Consider the following 17,782-nt stretch of genomic DNA (forward strand, 5'->3'; position numbering starts at 1 on the left):
GACAGCAGTAGCCAGATGGAGCCTAGTTTGTTTTGAAGTAGCTGCTAAGAGCAGCAGCTACTTGTGTCGGCCAGCACTAGTGTTGTGTGTGTGTGTGTGTGTGTGTGTGTGTGTGTATGAGGGGAAAAGCTCATTACACCCTGTCTGGGCGAGGACAGGAAACCACTGTTTTCTGCTTATGTGGACAGGTCTCTTGTTGTAAGTGTGCTGCTCAGTGTGGAGGCCCTCTGTGCAGTTCAAGGTCAGGAAGATCCAACAGCAGCCTCCAGGAACTATCCCGTCTGGATCTTGGGACCCACAGAGGCGGGAGGGCACAAGTTTTCCTCTTCCTCGATTATAGGAACACTATGCAGGGCTTCAGGACTCTGAAGAGGATATGAGGCCTGAACTACTGTCAATACCTCCCATGACAGCATCAGTTCTCCCAGCCTGATCCTGTGTCGGAGACTAAGGGAATGGGCCCAGCCTCACTGCAGGGGGAGAGAGAGCCGGAGAAAGGGTCCAAGGGGGAGATGGAGGGCTATCGCTGCCTTCTGCAGGCAGGGTCCCAGCTGGAGAGCACTCTGCAGCGTGAGTTAACATGATGCTGACTGTCCTCATTTAACTTCTGTTGGCCGCTAGCAGGCTTTTCAATATAATCCTGTATGTGCTCTGAAACTGTTTCCCATTACAACTACATTTGGCATTGTTATATTCAGCAGACTGGAACCTAAAAGCACTGTAGCAGACGTCCATTGAGTTTGATTTGCTGTGCTCATTTGTAACTTCTGAGAACAATTAGAGGAGGTAGCTAGAGAACTGCACCCTCTAGGTTAGTCAGTATTATTGATGTGCCAGTTCCTGCAGCTTTGCTCCAACACCAGGCTATTGCAGGGATTATGTCAGCTATTTTAAGCCATCACAGATGGATAGATATTCATCCATAGGGATATTTTGTAGCCTGAATATCTGTAGACTGTGGGTTGTAGAGAGTGGGATAGTGATGGAAATAAAATGCATGCTGCTGATGTACTTAACCCATTTGAATGAAAAAATAGGATGTTCACAAAGCACATAATGCAGCTTTTAATATTCAGGGTATGTTGCTGTGTCATGTATTAAACTATGAGGCTAATGAACAGTCAACAGTTAAGTATTTATCCTAAAGCAGCAACTGAATTTAGTACAGAAAAGGAGAAAGGGTTATGGTCATTTTGATAAAATAATGTCATTAACATAAGAATCATCAAAAACAACATCTCCCTTATCATTTGTCAGTCATCACTCTGAAGGTATATGTCTTGCAAAAGGAGAAAGAAGGTAAGATGATGGACAGAAATAGCACCTGATGTGATTGACGACTCCATGGAGGAGCTTCCTCCAGAGGCTAATGTGATTATGTTGGGCTCTTGGCAGCCTTGAGTTATTGTTTAATTGATGGGCCTTTGCCTTTTTATGTCTCATGTGGGTTCATTGTACCTGGTCTGGGCTGTGTAGGTAACAGAAACAAGGCCACGCTGAGTTTCTATTCATACCAGGCAAGGTTGTCTTTTCTCTCTGTGTGAAATGTGAGCCTCACTCTCTTGGTTTGTCCTAATCTGCTTACAGAGGATGCAGTGGTGAGCATGAAGAACACACTGCTGTATGAAACAATAACCATAGATTCAGCATTTACTTTATGAGTAAAAACACATGATCCTTTACGTAGCTCACCTATTGCCCTCTCCCTTCTACACCACAAGTCTGTGAGCCTTCTTTGGCTCCTTTAAAAAATGTTAGCATTGCAAAAATAAACCTAGAATATACACACTACTCGTGACACAGGGCCTTATGACTGTGTTGTTAGGCAACACCCAATAGAAGAGTACAGTCTAAATCTCCCTTTTGGTGTTGTCCTGCTTATCAGTTAAAGTCTGTGTTCTACTGTAATCAAGTATTCCAGCTGGTACAGTATACCATGAACAAATATCATTTTCTCTGCAGTGACAGCAGTATGGTCAACACCACACTTTCTAATAATATTGTACGACAGAAAGCCGTGTGAATCATTGAGTCACCTACAAAGGCCATAGCGCAGGAAAAGTAAAATGTTCTGTCTTCAGTGACTGCATGTTAGCTAGACAACAGTCTTCAACATAGTCTTCAACCGAAAGTTCAATGACCTAAACTTACTGCTGTGTATGCTTTCAAACAGTTATTCACATTGCACACACTTCAACTATCTCCAACACTTCAGTTTTAACTGAAATTCATTGCTCACTTTTCAAATGACAGTCCAACTAGGTTTGTCTCTTACACTTGAACTGTTTAACTGCTTTCAGTGCGTATGCATCATAGACTGTATAATATTAACAGTCTATGGTATAAATTAACTGACTTTTCAGTAGCTTTCATCTCTTACTTTTCAGCTGACAGCTGCTTTCAGCACTAACTCTTCGCCTGTATCTATAAGTCAGTTGCTTACAGGAAACAACGTGAAGCTGAAATTTGAAATGCTTTCAGAACTGACACCTCAACTCCTTTCAGTGCTTAAACATCACTTGATTAGACATTTTAACCTGTTTACCATGTTTGCTCTTGCAAGTTTCAGCATCAATGAGCACAGAGTTGTATTTATAAAGCTGTGCCTTTCCAAGTTTTCCAAGTTGTTGATGAATTAACACTACAAAGGCTAGCAGCTCATACAGTAGCATTGGAAAAAACTCTAAAAACTATGGGCTGCCCAGCCAAATATATGTGAAGCTATTGACTAGGGTTTTACTATCTAAGCCTTTCTGGTCTAAAACCAATCTAGTTTTCCTGTATCCCAGTGGGTAAAATCCACTATTTTCTTTTACCCTTTTCTATCAGAATGCCACCCACCAGTCTAATCCCCTTAGCATTGAAAGCTTTGTTTAGCAAAATATCTCATGACCTAAAACACTATGAGGCTAGGCCTCTGTGTACTATGAACATGTTCATGTGTAAGAGGGGATTTCTGCTCTGCAAGGGATTACTTGTTTCTGCTTTTTGGGTCTTTAGTTAATATTCAGACAGAAGTCACGTTCAAACAGCCTCAACATGTGTGGGTTTAATATACTTCCAACCTATTTATATTGACGTCTTATGGTGCCTATAAAATGTATACACACCCCTTTGACATGCCTCATTTTGTAGAGATTTTCCCCACAATAATCACTGTTTAAAAAAGCCAAATAAAAAAAACATGATTCAATGTAGTAAAATAATAAAAAGCAAAAAAGTACATGGGTGAATGCTTTTTATAGAAGCTGTATGCAATGAATTCAGTGCGGATGGTTATCACTGTTTGGACAACAGAGATAAGCTCCCAGCCGTCAGCTTTGTATGCAGACTGTAAGGATTGCTCTTGGAGTCTAGATCTGTTATTGACTGGCACTAAATCTCTTTTTCCATTCACACTGGCAAACATTCTTCTTTCTCCATGTGTAAGAGCAGAGGAGTAAACAGAGGTTATTTGACTTTCGCCTGTGCACACCACCCTGCATGTCATCTGGAAAGGACATCATGCCAGCTCAAAGAAAACCACAGCATTTCCTACTTTGATAACCTTTAACTGTTTAGAATGAGTGTGTATAAGTGAGTTATTTATGCTAAACAGTACTTTATTCATTCCCTTGTTTGATTGACGGACTACAAGGCATTTCATTTGGCAGTGTCCTTAAATGAATTCCATCATGGGCTGTGCTGGAAGTTGGGCAGCATGAACAGAGAGTACAATATCTCCACACGTTTATCAACATATTCCTTGATTCCTTGATCAAATACAGTAGAGGTCCGCAGTGTGTGTGCTTGTGTATCAGTGTTTTTGTTTTTGTTTTTTTTACATCAACTGCTCCAATAATTTGTTTAGCAGATTATGTCATTGGCTTCTTATTTATGAGCTTGAAACTTACTCATTTACATTACATAAACACATACATTTCACAAGCTCACACATTCTTTTATATAAATAATTTAAAGCACAATATGCCTTTATATTGCACTTATCCCAATGGAAAATGTTAACAACATGGCATCTATTTATTTAATACCTGTCTCAACTTGGCGCATGGTATAGATACTATTCCAGTGTGACGGTAACTTTACCCAGCGTCTGTGTGTGCAAAGTACAGCCATTGGTCCTGCTCTGGCCCAGCTTGGCTCAGCTCCTCTCTGTTACAGAGGCATATCAAATATTCAGCAGTTACCAGTAGAGCTCATTACTTATTCCCTGACAGCCTGACGGACACTGGATAACAACACCTCTCCTCTCTCTCTGTTTCTTTTTCCCTCCCTCATCTTTTTTAGACTGTATTTCTAATTCTCATAAATCCATTATGGATGAGGAAACAATGAATTGTGAGCAAATTGACTGCCCTGTTGATCTGTTGCATTAACTGCTGAACATTTAGTTTAGTATGTCTTTAATAAGCAAGTGCCTTAATACTGCTTAGTTTTCGTTCCTACAGTATGTCTGTTGTTAGTTCTTGTTTGGGAGAAAGCTGGAAAGTTATTTTAAAGTGTCCCTAACTCTGCTTAAGATCTTCCCCTATATGCATTAAATCTACTGTAAATTAAATGTGAGCATATGTAAACAGTCTTAACGTGTCGTTGTGTCTGCTTTCTACACATGTGGTTTGTGTGTGTGATTCTTGGTGCACCAAAGCGCATATGAACTGCATTGACTGCTCTACAAGAGACTGTGTGCATTTATTGGCCACTCAGACAAGAACATCAAAGGCACCAAGCATGAGACACCGGGCTATCTGCCAGTTAACTTCACACTACACCAACATCACTTCAGATGCTGTACCGTAAATGAGATAATGCATTTTAATTATGTCATTGTCAAATTTGCACCAGATGCAGGATTTATATTATATTTATATGCTGCCACAGTAAGGCAGCATATATACAGTATCTGCTGATTATTGTCATGGAATAGCAACAATCTATTTTCAGATTAAAGCTGATAGGTACGAGTCTCTAGCTTTTAAATGTGAGCACTTTTATGTCAAAACTCCAGTGACAAATGCTTCAGTGTGGTCTTCACCGTGGAAAAGCCTTTGAAACATTATTTAGGCCAAGTGACTTCATCAGACTGTGGTTTTGTGTGTTTTAGAGACTATGAAACAGCTCTCAGATTCACAATTATTCTTTTATTTTATGTGGACTGACATTCTTCAACTTATTGTTTTAATTAAAGTAAAGTTTGGTTTATAGTGGAGACCCTCAGTTTTCTAGTGCACACCAATTCCCTTAGCCGTTATAATTTGTGTGTGTTCTTCCAGAGGTGACTGTCCCTGTAAGCTTGAAGGAGGTGGGAGGCTACATAGAGAAACAGGTGGCATACCTGTCAGGTGAGGCCTTGTTTAGTCATATCTCAATAAGAGTCTTTAGTGACAGGTGGTGTCCCACCTGTACTAATCTCAAAAATAAAATTGATTGCTTATATCTTTCTTCCCAGGGGGCCGTGGGGAAGACTCCAGTGTCATCATCACCCTCCCAGAGTGCTCCGCTTTCAGTGACATTCCCGAGGAAGCTTTAGCCAAAGTCTTTACATACCTCACACTCATCCCTCGGTGCGTCCTCTTTCGTCTATTTCTGTTTGATTCTCTCCCTCTCTCTGACTGTCTGCAGTGCACCAAAAACCCAACGCTTGTATTCTAAGCACAGCTGGTCTTTACTGCTCCATAGTGTCAAATGTCCTACTGATGCCCTCTATGTCCAAACCTCTTTTTCTCTCCCAATAGATTAGGAAAGTTTACATTGTGTCATGCCATTGCAGTGAATTTTGAATGATAAAGAACTAATGTATGTAGTTGTAAAAGCACCTATAAATGACATGATTTGACTAATTAATCTGCTCTTGACTGGTCTTATCACCAAATCATCAATAATTGCACAGAATGTCATTACAGCTGTATACAATTGCCTAATGTTTCTTGCAGAACCAGACAACCTGGAGTAAAATTTATCATCATTTTAGACCGAAGACTGGATACATGGGCCTCTATCAAAACTGCGCTTGCCAGAATAGCAGTGAGTTTAATTTTTTATTTCATCAAGGCCATCTGTTTAGACATCATGTATATGACCGATCGTTGCTTGTGAGCTGCAAAATACAGTAGCTGTGTGCATATGCTACTGATTTATTTATGAATCACTGTCCATGGTGCTGAAAACCTGAGCAGTACCTGGACGGCACCTATCAGCTCAAACTACTATTTTTTGTGTACATACTATCAAAGGGATTTTAGGCTTCGTGTATAGTTCCATGTGGTGTGTAGTTTGAAGAGAAGCGGAAACGCTGTCTACTGCATATTGCTGCAAATGAATGAGTAAGCAAAAACTGTGTGATGACGCGGGGTGATGAGGATGAGGAGGAAGGCGGGCGGGAGGGAAACATTGCAGTCAGCGCTGCCACCCTCCGTATGAGAGGCAGCAGCGGCTGTGGTCAGGCAGCCGGCGTCAGCTGCATATCTTAGCTTGGCACCGATTTCCACCGGACGGACGGGAACTTGCATTTAACAGAGATGGCTTCTAACACCATGTATGATTGCTTTTACCGGCAGGGAATGCCGAAGATCCGCCGGAGCCCGGTAATGAGCTGCTGATTAGTTTTATTCACCGTGTGAAGAGTTTGGGGTGAAGTTTTTGGGCGGGCAGGGTGAATGCGGCAGTGGCACCGACTGCTGTGCGGTGTGTAGCACTGCGGTGCAGAGCGCACATCTGCTTAGTCATGCGACTGGCTGTGTGTGAAACCTCAACAGACTTGATGTGTGGCTTTTGAATGCATGTTTATCCTGAAATCAGAAGCTTGAGTTATTGACCCTTCGTGGTCGAGTCAGGATAAATGAATTGCAGAAGTTGCGTCACACCCAAATGCATGCATTATTGGCGATACAGTATTTCAAGACAAGGAAACAATAGGTATATTACAAGACAAAATACATAGGAGGCACTATTGCATATAAATCCTGCTGCAGAGGATGATTTTACATCACTTTACCTATGATGTAAATGTGAAAGTCTGAATTGAGATTTTTTGTTTTAGATACAATATCAAATTCCTTTATTTTACTTTATTTTTTACAATACAGCTGCAGTAGGCTTGATTAGATATATACTGCTGTAATACAGTCCGTGGGTCTTGAGTATGATGTGAGAACTGAGCAGAAATGTCTACACAGTCAGGCAAGGACCTCAAATGACTTGAAGATGAAATGCAGCATATGACGTGTGTAAATGGTGAACTGACTGAACCATGAATCCATTAGGCTGACAGTAATCGTCTGAGTGACAGAATGGTTGAGACCTGAAGTCTCTCCTGTTAGATGTGGAGGATTAGAGCTTGTTAATGCTTTTTCTTCTCCGCTCATATCTCTTCCTCTGCATACATTGAATACAAAGTTTTATACCGAATCCACCTTCATATGTAGCATCATCAATATGACAGTGAACCTCTCTTCCCTCTTCAAGGCCTCCTTTCCTGGGAACCTTCACTTGGTCTTGGTGCTCCGACCCACAAGCTTCTTCCACCGCACTGTTACTGATATTGGCTTTCGCTTCAGCCAAGAGGACTTCATGCTCAAGATGCCAGTAAGGCAGCTCCTCCTCAGTTACCAAACATGTCCCACATCACAACAAGGTACACCTCGTTCTTGTTACAACCCTGATCTCCATGAGTCAAAATGTTCTGTGGTGGACACAGCCAAGAAAACATGTTGATTTCAGTTTTGAAACAAATACTATCATAAAGTGGGTTATCCTAGGATGTTTCTAATATTCTGGTGATCTAAGTACTTTAATTTGTAAATTATAGGTAAAAAATATCTGATGTTTGCCATGCCATTTCCAAAGACTGTGGCTATTATGAGCAACCTCATGGACATGCTAGTGGTTCTAATGACCCTTTAATGACCAGTCATACCTCCTCCCTTATGGCAAAGAGATGTACCCAAACTATTTTTCAATTTAATAAATGAAAATGAATCAATTATGTATTTCAAAAACACCAGGTAAAGATATACATACAAGGGAAGACATGATTATGCCACTCTTGTAACTTTGCTAAAAGCACAAAGTGTTCTTTGTGAGGTCACAGATTTTGTCTGCACCTTTAGGTGGTGATGCTGAGCTCAGTCACAGACCTGCTGCACTACATCGATGAGAACCAGCTGACTTCAGAGTTTGGAGGCACTTTGGACTATTGTCATAGTGACTGGATTGTTTTACGAACAGTAAGCTACATATCAATTCTGAAACATACTGGGACCAATGAATATACAGTGTCATTCTTCATCATCTCCCTGTTTTTGAGGTTCACCTCTACGACTGAGCCAATATGCTCATGAACATATTGGCTCAGTCAAGGATGATACTGTATATTTATTGGTCTCAGTATATATATATATATATATATATATATATATATATATATATATATATATATATACATATATATATATATATATATATATATATATATATATATATATATATATACATATATATATATATATATATATACTGGGATATATATATATTACCAGTTTGATAAAGCTACTGCTTGACATTTTATTTCTGAGTTTTTAAACCTTTCCAGTGTGTTGGATGGTTGTGCTGTGTCTCCTTCCTATATCTTCACCCTAGATACTGATGTGTCTTGGTGTATGATTGCTGTCAGAAATCCACCAAGGGCTCTATATCTTAAGGACACTGAGACACAGATTGTTCTCCTTTCACGGGTCTCTGTATTTTTTGCTTCCACTACAGGCTATTGAAAGTTTTGCTGTCACAGTCAAAGACATTGCACAGATGCTACAGGGCTTTGGCACCGAGCTGGCAGAGACGGCGCTGTCTGATGAGGGGAAAGCCATCGAGTATCTCCTTGAGTCTCACACTGACAAGTACAGGAAACTCAAGGTGAGCTTTAAAATGTTTTCATACAAGATGCAATTATTCATTTATTTACCGCAATGATAACCCATTTTTGTTTTGCAAAAGGATCTACTTGCATTTTATGAAGTACTATTCTGAATACTGCTCATTTATTATGTAAATATTGCTCTATTTGACAGGATGCAATCAGGTCCGTGTCAAAGGAAGGTCGTCATCTTCTCGCAAGCCTGGAGAGCTCGGGAAAGGAGAATGACTCCCAGTGGGATGTGAGGCTGGACTGGGAGACAGTACAGAGGTAAGGCTGCTCTCTTTGATTTAAGAAAATGCTCACATTTATAGCCGAATTGTAAACCTCAAATACTGTACTAAGCACTTTACAGTGAATGATGGCAATGTCACTCTGTTTTTTAGGCTTCTTGCACAGCTCAGAGACATGGAATCAGCCTTCGATGGCTTCTTTGAGAAGCATCATCTGAAACTCCATCAGTACCTACAGTTGCTTAGATACGAACAAAGCTTTCAGGAGGTAAGGACTCCATATATTTATCATGTTTACATGTATGTATGTTTTTGTGTGTTTGTGCCCATATTTTCATACTCCCCAGAGGATAACATCATCATTTTAGGCACTTCATGAGCTATTGCCTTTTGCAATTCCCAGGCTCAAGTTTTAACGTAGGTTGTAATGCCTCTAGGAGCCACCAGGTTGGCTTTAGACTGGTGTTGTTTTACTCTTAGTCTGTGCGTATCTGATGGTGTGTGTTTTTTGTCTAGATGGAGTTGTGTCTGGAGCATCTGACGGCTCAGGAGAGGGAGCTGTCCATATCTGTTGACACTCTAGTCCAAACAGAACAGGCTCTCAAAAGGTTGGACAGTCTAGAATCAAATGCACAGGTCAGTGTTAGCAATATTTGAAAATGACAGCACTTATACAGATGCATATAGTGGTTGCAGTGTGTCCAAAATAATGGACTCATTCCTTCTTGTATTTCTTTGTTGGCTCAATCAGGAGGTGATGTCTCGAGCTCAGATCATCATCCTTCACGGACACCAGCTATCAGCTGGTCACCACTATGCCATGGCTCTTATTATGCAGCGCTGCAACGAGCTTCGCCACTACTGTGATACACTCAATGCTGCTCTAAAGACCAAACACACTCGTCTTCTGCAAACACACCAGCTGCTGCTTTGTCTTGAACAGGTATTGAGGCGTGTATCTACACACACACACAAATACACATCAGCACTCACAGATATTTTTTTTTCAGCTATACACGTGTGTTCTCCATCTTCAGGCCCACACTTGGTGTGATGATGGAGCGTATCTGCTGGCCAATCAGCTGATAGATAAGTACCAGTCTAAGGAAGGGGCCCAGGCTGCTTTGAGGGACATTGAGCAGTTTCTGGAAGGGGCCCCGTCTATGCTTAGCTTAGGACCTGACATCCTGGCCATTGAGTACGAGGCTGTCCTCACACCTCAGCTGCAGGTCAGTGACCACAACAATAATTTTTTAACTGAAAATAATTTTGAGATTTTTAGACCATCCACACCAACTTGTGAAGCTATTTATTTAACCTTGAAACTAACATATAAACCTGTTTATAAAACTACATGTGTCAAGCATACACAATGACCTTGTTACAATCATTTCCGTGTTTATGTTTCTCAATACCAGCACTTTTTCTGGATTTTACATCACAATTGAATTTCCTACCTCTGTGTCCTTCTCTCTCTCTGGTAGGCCCAGATAGGGAAAACGCTTGAGAAGCATGTAACAGTGCAGCAGATGATCCAGAGCCGACAGACTTCTCTAAGAAAGCTGGCTGATAAACATGTGCGACCGATCCAACTGGTGGCCCCCAGGCCTGAAAACCCACCACGTGCCAAGTCCCCCCTCTTCTCCCCCAAACATGGTACAACACACACACACACACACACACACACACACACACACACACACACACACACACACACACACACACACAGTCATGTCTCAAGAGAAATATTTGAAATAGAGATTGTGTCAGCTCATTCATGTACGCTTGCAGAAAGAATGATCTTTGTTGCAGTTGAATTAGTCTTGCATTGCCAGACCTACCTCCACAGCGCAGTTGAATAAACAACATTTGCCTTTAGTTAGCTGCCCTAGTTTGCAGCATGTAGAGAAGGCTTTCTTCAAATTAACCATCTCCCTACCACCCTCCCATGTTTCCCAGGCACAGTATCGGGTCTTGTCCCAGCCCTCATGGCCTGGTACCAATCCCTCCCCTCGCCCCCTCCCCCCGTTGCATCTTTCCTTTAGGGACCATGGTTAAATTAACACATCACAGTAGGCCTAAGGTGTCCCTGAATAGGCTTTGGGGTTAGCAGGCCACCTTTATAAACAAGCTGGAGCAAGGGTAGAAGGTATAATCAGTCCACTGGGAAGTACCTGACAGCTCTATTAGTCAGGATAGCTGCTATAAAACCATATGTGGTTCATATACATTAAAGAACCTTTCATCTCCCTTTGTGTCTCAAGGGACATTGCACAAAGCTAACCATATACAGTACAGTGGTACCCAATTAATATTGTATGTGTTATCTGGCATGTTTTTCTTTTCATTTGAACGTATCTATTGTATCCACTGAATGTGTCTCAATCAATTGGGGCTTTTTCTATGTCCATTCATTTCTTATGAATGGAAGCCATACTAATGAGAGTAATAACAAGAAAGAGAATGAAAGTGATTGTGAACCCCAGGTGATACTAGGGACAGCAGCCATTTAAGAGAGAAGATGAAGGGAAAAGTGGTTAGCTTTGATCGATTGGATTCTGTACATGTATATGTGCACGTATGTATGTATGTATGTATGTATGTATGTATGTATGTGCACACTTGCATGCATACCACTGATGAATGTAACATGGCACATGCGAGGGCTCAGTTGAGCTTGAACTATCATGTAAGGATTCAGCTGCTAGGATCAAAAGCACACTGACAGTCGTGCCAATCGCTGCTTTGGATCTTTACATACTGGTTCCAGGCCGAACCTTTAAAGTTAGCATTGATTACCTCAAATGCCAATCATGACTGATACATGTCTTTTTTAAGTTACTGGGGAATAAAAAGGTCATAAAAGAAGGGCAAGCAAATCTCTTTGAGGCTATCGTGTTCGCATTGTGCACACGGTCAATAAATAAAATATTGTTTTGATTTAGTGTGTGTGCTTAATTTAACTAATTAAATCTCCTCAATATGCCTCATCATATTATATAGTAATATACTGTATGTGAATTACACTCATACACTTTGATGAACTGCTGCTGCTGCAGCTGATGATCTGGCTTTTACAGGTGATGGTTTGAAGTTTACTTTCGACCTCTCCCTGCCTGGGAAGAGAGCATCCCGAAAGAGCCCCAACCCTAGAAAAGTAAGGAAAAAATGAAAAGCTTTTTCTTTTTTTTTTTTACTTCCTTTCACTTTCACAGATGCATTGAACCCCCCAAATGTTTATTATCTTATCATTTCCGTATCTACCTCTTCCTGTTTGGTCCAATAATTTGTTTGGTATATTAACATTTTCTCTAAATCCAATTGGAAGAGTCAGTGTTGTGGATCTTTTGTGTGTTCAGATAGAGGTGATCCACGACTACCAGGAGAGCCGGAGCTGCGTTTCGTACAGTCTGGATGGAGAGGACAGCCCTGATCTCTTGAAGCGGTGAGAAGAAGGCATCTGACCACCCATCTGTCTGTTCTCAGTACTGCTCTTGATGCCGTTGACTTTGTGATTCTCTTTGTTCAGTGCTAATAATGCCCTCTGGCTCTCTCTCTGTCTACTTATCTGTGTCTACTTCTGTATGTGTGTGTGTCGCAGTCATGTCATGAGGGAACTCATAGAGACAGAAAGAATCTATGTGGAAGAGTTGCTGTCAGTTCTGCTGGTGAGAGAACACACTTTCTCCCCCTATTTTCACACAAAAATAGTAACACTTTATGGTTAATTCTCCCATGTGTGTACTGTATGTTTGTTATTGATTAAATTACTCCTTATATTTCCTTAATTGTGTTGCTATGATTAAATATTGCAGGGTTACAGGGCTGAGATGGACAACCCAGCTCTGTCAGGGCTTCTGCCTCCGATCCTGCGCAGCAAGAGAGACATCCTCTTTGGAAACATGCCTGAGATCTACAACTTTCACAGCAGGCAAGTGATCAATGCCTCACATCACATGGGACCTCTTTGAAATACAAAGATAAGCATGTATGTTAAGTATGCAAAAGATTCGAAAAACATTGTCATAAGGAGAGAAATGTGGTTCCAACGTGACTGTTAGCTTTACATTGATTTGGTGGTCAATCAGTGTATAGCTTAACTGATTTAGAAAAATAATTTTGTTATCAAGTGTTACCTTTGAGGAACGGCACTTAGCGATACACAGTCCTACCAATGGTGTCACACTATTCCACTGATCTACAGGTGGCGGTAACACTCTAAGACATGCAGAACAGTGCCAGCAAAGGCAGAGAAAAAGAAGACTGCAAGCTAGTAAACATGGTTGTAAACAATGCACTCTTCATGTTTGTTAGACCTCAAGGATACACAAAATATGTTTTGGGTGACTAACACTGAATGTAAAAATCATTTTTATTTGTTTACAAGAAAAACTCCACAGGGCATCTTTAACATTGCAAATGCACCAAGGAGTTTTTAAGTGTTGGGTTTCTATTCTTGCCGACAGAGTGTGCCTTCCTGCTCATTTTGTTGATTTTTAGAGCCAAATACACCATGCTACCTGGAAATAAGTGTTTGGTACTGAGAGATATTCATTGATTTCTAATGTTTCTCTAGCGAGATCTTGTGTATATGCTAGAGTTACAAACCAGAAAGCTATCTAGGGGAAAGGGAAGAACATAAAACCAGATGGATTTGTTCAATTAAAGTTATTTATTGAATGGATTGGTCGTAGGTAAATTTACAAATGACAAAAAAACGACTGTTTGTACATGCAAAACACTTAAAGGATTAGTCCCATGAAACAGGCGCTGGCTAAGGTCCTAACAGCCAGTTATTGTATTAAGGCTGATGCATGGGAGGGTTTGGGTTAAGATGATTGAGATCTAATTCTTGGCCTTTGACCTTTCTGGGAATCCAGGGTTTTCCTTCAGGACCTGGAAGGATGCCTGGAGGCTCCTGAAAGTGTGGGAGCTTGTTTTCTGGAGCGGGTAAATTGTTAAATGTTATGTTGCGTAGCTTCTTTATATTTTGATTATTCTTGCATCATTTGTTTCCAAAATTTTCGAACAGATGTCTCTTTCCTGTCTCCCCAGAAAGAGAGTTTCCAAATGTATGAATGCTACTGTCAGAATAAGCCACGCTCTGAGGCGCTGTGGAGACAATTCTCAGACTGTGGCTTCTTTCAGGTCAGTTTTGCCATGATTTCACTTTCAAACTGCTATTTTGTTTGATTCATTTACTGTTTTAGTTCCATGCAAGATAGGTTTACAATATTTCAAGTACTGTTTGTTTTATACTAAACTTCTACTGTTAATAGAAACTGAGTAATACAGCTAGGTAGTTTTACAGTTACAATTAAAAAGCCATCATTGACCAACTTTTTATTCATTGTGCTTGCATTTGTCTTCCTTGTGAAGGAGTGTCAAAAAAAGCTGGAGCACAAACTGGGCCTGGATTCCTACCTGTTGAAACCAGTCCAACGCCTCACCAAATATCAGCTGCTGCTTAAGGTTAGACAGGGGGTGGTGTCATACCACAAACATACAGAAAAAGTTGATCGCCTTCATCATGTATGTGAGACAGAAGATTTTAGTACATATTTGTCATAAAATTGGCCTTAAATGTGTAGTTCCAATCAGCAAATACAGCAAATAATATCTTAAGTGTATTCAAAAATTCTCTACCAGGATAAAAATAAATAAAAAATCAACATTCAGAACTGCTGTCCCAAACATGTAGCAATTCATTCAGATTCCCCTCTTTATTTTATGTATTCACCACTAGAGTGCACTGTTATAGCTACTGTGTTTACTGTATGTGTGGTTTTGCATGAATTTGTGTTTGTGTTGTTTTGTTTGTGTGTTCAGGAACTTCTGAAACACAGCCCAGATTGTGAGGGGACTTCAGAACTGCAGGGGGCATTAACAGCTATGCTGGACCTGTTAAAATCAGTCAATGACTCTATGCATCAGATAGCCATCACAGGATATGAGGTGGACATTCTCATTTCCTAAACTTGAATTAACGTTCTCTAACGTACTTTTTTACAGAGAATATGTTAACAACAAAGGCTCACACATAAATTCCTCTTTCCATCATATGTAGGGTGACATTTGCGAGCTGGGCCGTGTGTTGATGCAGGGTTCGTTCAGTGTGTGGATCAGCCATAAGAAAGGGCCCACACGCATGAAGGAGCTAGCTCGCTTCAAGCCGATGCAGAGACACCTCTTCTTGTACGAGAGAGTTCTGCTCTTCTGCAAGCGGAGGGAGGAGCAGGGAGACGGCTGCGACAAAACCCCCTGCTACAGCTTCAAGCACTGTCTCAAGGTTGGTCTGTGTCTTTGTTTGGTTGCGTCTTAGATGAATACACCAGTCTTTTTGGAACATCGGCCAATATTGGTTAAAATCAGTGGTGGAATATAACCAAGTGCACATACTCAAGTACTGTACTTTTTAGGGTACTTGAGTGTTTGCATTTTATGCTACTTTATACTTCCACTCCACTACATTTTGGAGTCAAATATTGTACTCCACTACATTTATTTGGCTGCTTTAGTTACTAGTTACTTTGCAGATGTAGATTATTAATACAGAATAGAAATCAAATAATACATTATGATGTATTATTATATGTTTAGTTACCCAGCAATATATAAAGTAATTCAAATTAGCCCAATTTTAGTAGCTGCAACATTAAAGTGATAAACACATTAATGCAGCAACAATTCAGTAATTCAGTAATTCAATATATATGAATCTGAAATATGCCATTCTACACAATGAGTACTTTTGGTACTTTAAGTATATTTTGATGCTAATATAGAGTATTTTTACACTGTATTAATGCTGGTTTTACTTAGACCTGAATGCTTCTTCCACCACTGGTTAAAATATGTTAAAATATGTTTTGACCATGAATACCAAAATCAAAAAATGTCGTTAGTGGATCACTTATTCCAGTACTGTGTGCTGCTATGTAAGCATACAGTACTGTACAATATGTGGAGTGACTAGTGATGTCTAAAGTGTGAGAAAATGGCATGTTGCTCCAAAGCAAATTCTAAGTAATTTTAAATGTATTGTTATGTCAGTTTGTCAGTGGGAGGTAGGTAAAGTTAATATAAAATATCACGAGGAGGGTTATTAAATACAGAATACTTTTGTGGATAAACTACATAAACTCAGACTTGTTTTTACATAAGAACAAACTATTGCTGTGCCTGAAATCACTCTTTATTTGATACCTATCAAGCTATACTTACATCCTACCATTTTATCTGAGTGTCAGAATGCTAAGTGTGAAATGTATGCACAATGTAGTGTCCATAGCATACTGTTCTACAGTACAATTTTCTGACTTTGATGTGTAAATTACAGTTATACAACATTACACTTGTCACAATGATGATTTAATCGTTTAAAAACTCAATTTACTGCTTACTATAGAGTACACTATTGGGTATTTAATATGTAGACAGCAGCGAATGAGTAAACAAGAAGACAAGAAAGTCATTTTAAACACAGCTTATGTAGAGTTAAAAAAACACAATGCTATGAATGGATACTGATGGTGGTTTCCTAATTGACACATCCAAAAAAACGGTTGGCGTAACACTTATAACTTAATATGACAACGGTTTATTACTTGGTTAAAGTTAATCACATATAATCACTCATTACCCCTGGCACTAACATGATCTATACTTAGGTTTAATCAAGTGAATGATCTACTGGAGACACTTAGTTGATGTCGGCGTCTGTGTTGTTACCTTTAAACACGTGTAAGTTGCCCAGCTGGCCACAAAACCTGATGTACTGTATTGTTATGAGACTTCTTTTGTTGTATGTGTTGATGTGCGGAGGGTGTCGCAGCAGGTGTCACACCAACAGCTGCTGCTCTTGATTTATTATTGAGGATGTTGGGAGGAAGCAGTCGCACAGCGGAGGTGTGTGTGGGTGTTTGTGTTCTGACAGGACAGATGTGTTAAATGATGTAAGTCTGATGTACCATGTGCTGTTTGTGCTGCTCATCCTAATGCTGTGTGTGTGTGTGTCGGTGTAAACAGTGTATGTCTCTTGGCAGATGACTGCTGTGGGGATCACAGAGAACGTCAAGGGGGAGGTGAAGAAGTTTGAGATCTGGTACAGTGGCAGGGAGGAAGTGTATGTGGTTCAGGTAAGGAGTCGAATGAAGTTTAATGCCAGCATTGCCAGTAGTTGATATACAGTACGTTGCTGATAGTTTATTACTTTTACAGTAGTTTTACACTCTTTTAACTAGAGCTGCAATGATTAGTCAATCGGCAGAAAATTAATTGGCAACAATTTTGATAATTAGTACCGTTCTGCTTTTATAAACTGTACTGTAAATAGAGGTTTAACAAAAAGAAATGGCAACATTTTAGCTGCAAACGTAGATAGAAATATATACAGTACATAATGCTGTAATCCACTGACCATCTGTTTTAATGTTTCTGTTGTCTCTCAGGCTCCTACATTGGAGGTGAAGATGGCCTGGCTCAATGAGCTACGCAGAATCCTGACTAACCAACAGAAGCTGCTCAGAGGTCTGTGAATAACAGAAGTTAATCTGGGAATGAGAATCTAAGTGTATCTAAGGTCCACTTACTTGCTTCTGTGCTTTGAACTGCATCACACGGCCCAAGAGCACGAGAGGTG

General features: G+C 40.2%; 1 protein-coding gene across 6 annotated transcripts in view; it reads left to right on the forward strand.

The window, feature by feature from the left end:
* mcf2a (MCF.2 cell line derived transforming sequence a) overlaps positions 1 to 17,782 on the forward strand; it is a 23,574-nt gene continuing 5,792 nt past the window's right edge. For 4 of the 6 annotated variants that reach the window (XM_039812617.1, XM_039812618.1, XM_039812619.1 and 1 more), the window contains exons 1-24: positions 1 to 570; positions 5,271 to 5,339; positions 5,447 to 5,561; positions 5,931 to 6,021; positions 7,462 to 7,581; positions 8,106 to 8,222; positions 8,758 to 8,907; positions 9,063 to 9,178; positions 9,295 to 9,409; positions 9,658 to 9,777; positions 9,893 to 10,084; positions 10,179 to 10,370; positions 10,626 to 10,797; positions 12,222 to 12,298; positions 12,501 to 12,586; positions 12,743 to 12,809; positions 12,957 to 13,072; positions 14,022 to 14,091; positions 14,197 to 14,289; positions 14,521 to 14,613; positions 14,971 to 15,096; positions 15,209 to 15,430; positions 17,187 to 17,279; positions 17,592 to 17,670. In XM_039812617.1, coding sequence (XP_039668551.1) covers positions 456 to 570; positions 5,271 to 5,339; positions 5,447 to 5,561; positions 5,931 to 6,021; positions 7,462 to 7,581; positions 8,106 to 8,222; positions 8,758 to 8,907; positions 9,063 to 9,178; positions 9,295 to 9,409; positions 9,658 to 9,777; positions 9,893 to 10,084; positions 10,179 to 10,370; positions 10,626 to 10,797; positions 12,222 to 12,298; positions 12,501 to 12,586; positions 12,743 to 12,809; positions 12,957 to 13,072; positions 14,022 to 14,091; positions 14,197 to 14,289; positions 14,521 to 14,613; positions 14,971 to 15,096; positions 15,209 to 15,430; positions 17,187 to 17,279; positions 17,592 to 17,670 — 2,806 coding nt within the window. In that variant the 5' untranslated portion in view covers positions 1 to 455. Of the gene's footprint in view, positions 571 to 5,270; positions 5,340 to 5,446; positions 5,562 to 5,930; positions 6,022 to 6,431; positions 6,582 to 7,461; positions 7,631 to 8,105; positions 8,223 to 8,757; positions 8,908 to 9,062; positions 9,179 to 9,294; positions 9,410 to 9,657; positions 9,778 to 9,892; positions 10,085 to 10,178; positions 10,371 to 10,625; positions 10,798 to 12,221; positions 12,299 to 12,500; positions 12,587 to 12,742; positions 12,810 to 12,956; positions 13,073 to 14,021; positions 14,092 to 14,196; positions 14,290 to 14,520; positions 14,614 to 14,970; positions 15,097 to 15,208; positions 15,431 to 17,186; positions 17,280 to 17,591; positions 17,671 to 17,782 lie in introns of those variants that run through there. The other 2 variants (XM_039812621.1, XM_039812623.1) reach the window with 2 other exon arrangements.

Source organism: Perca fluviatilis, chromosome 10 (genome assembly GCF_010015445.1).
Source record: "Perca fluviatilis chromosome 10, GENO_Pfluv_1.0, whole genome shotgun sequence".
NCBI classification, from domain to species: Eukaryota; Metazoa; Chordata; class Actinopteri; order Perciformes; family Percidae; genus Perca; species Perca fluviatilis.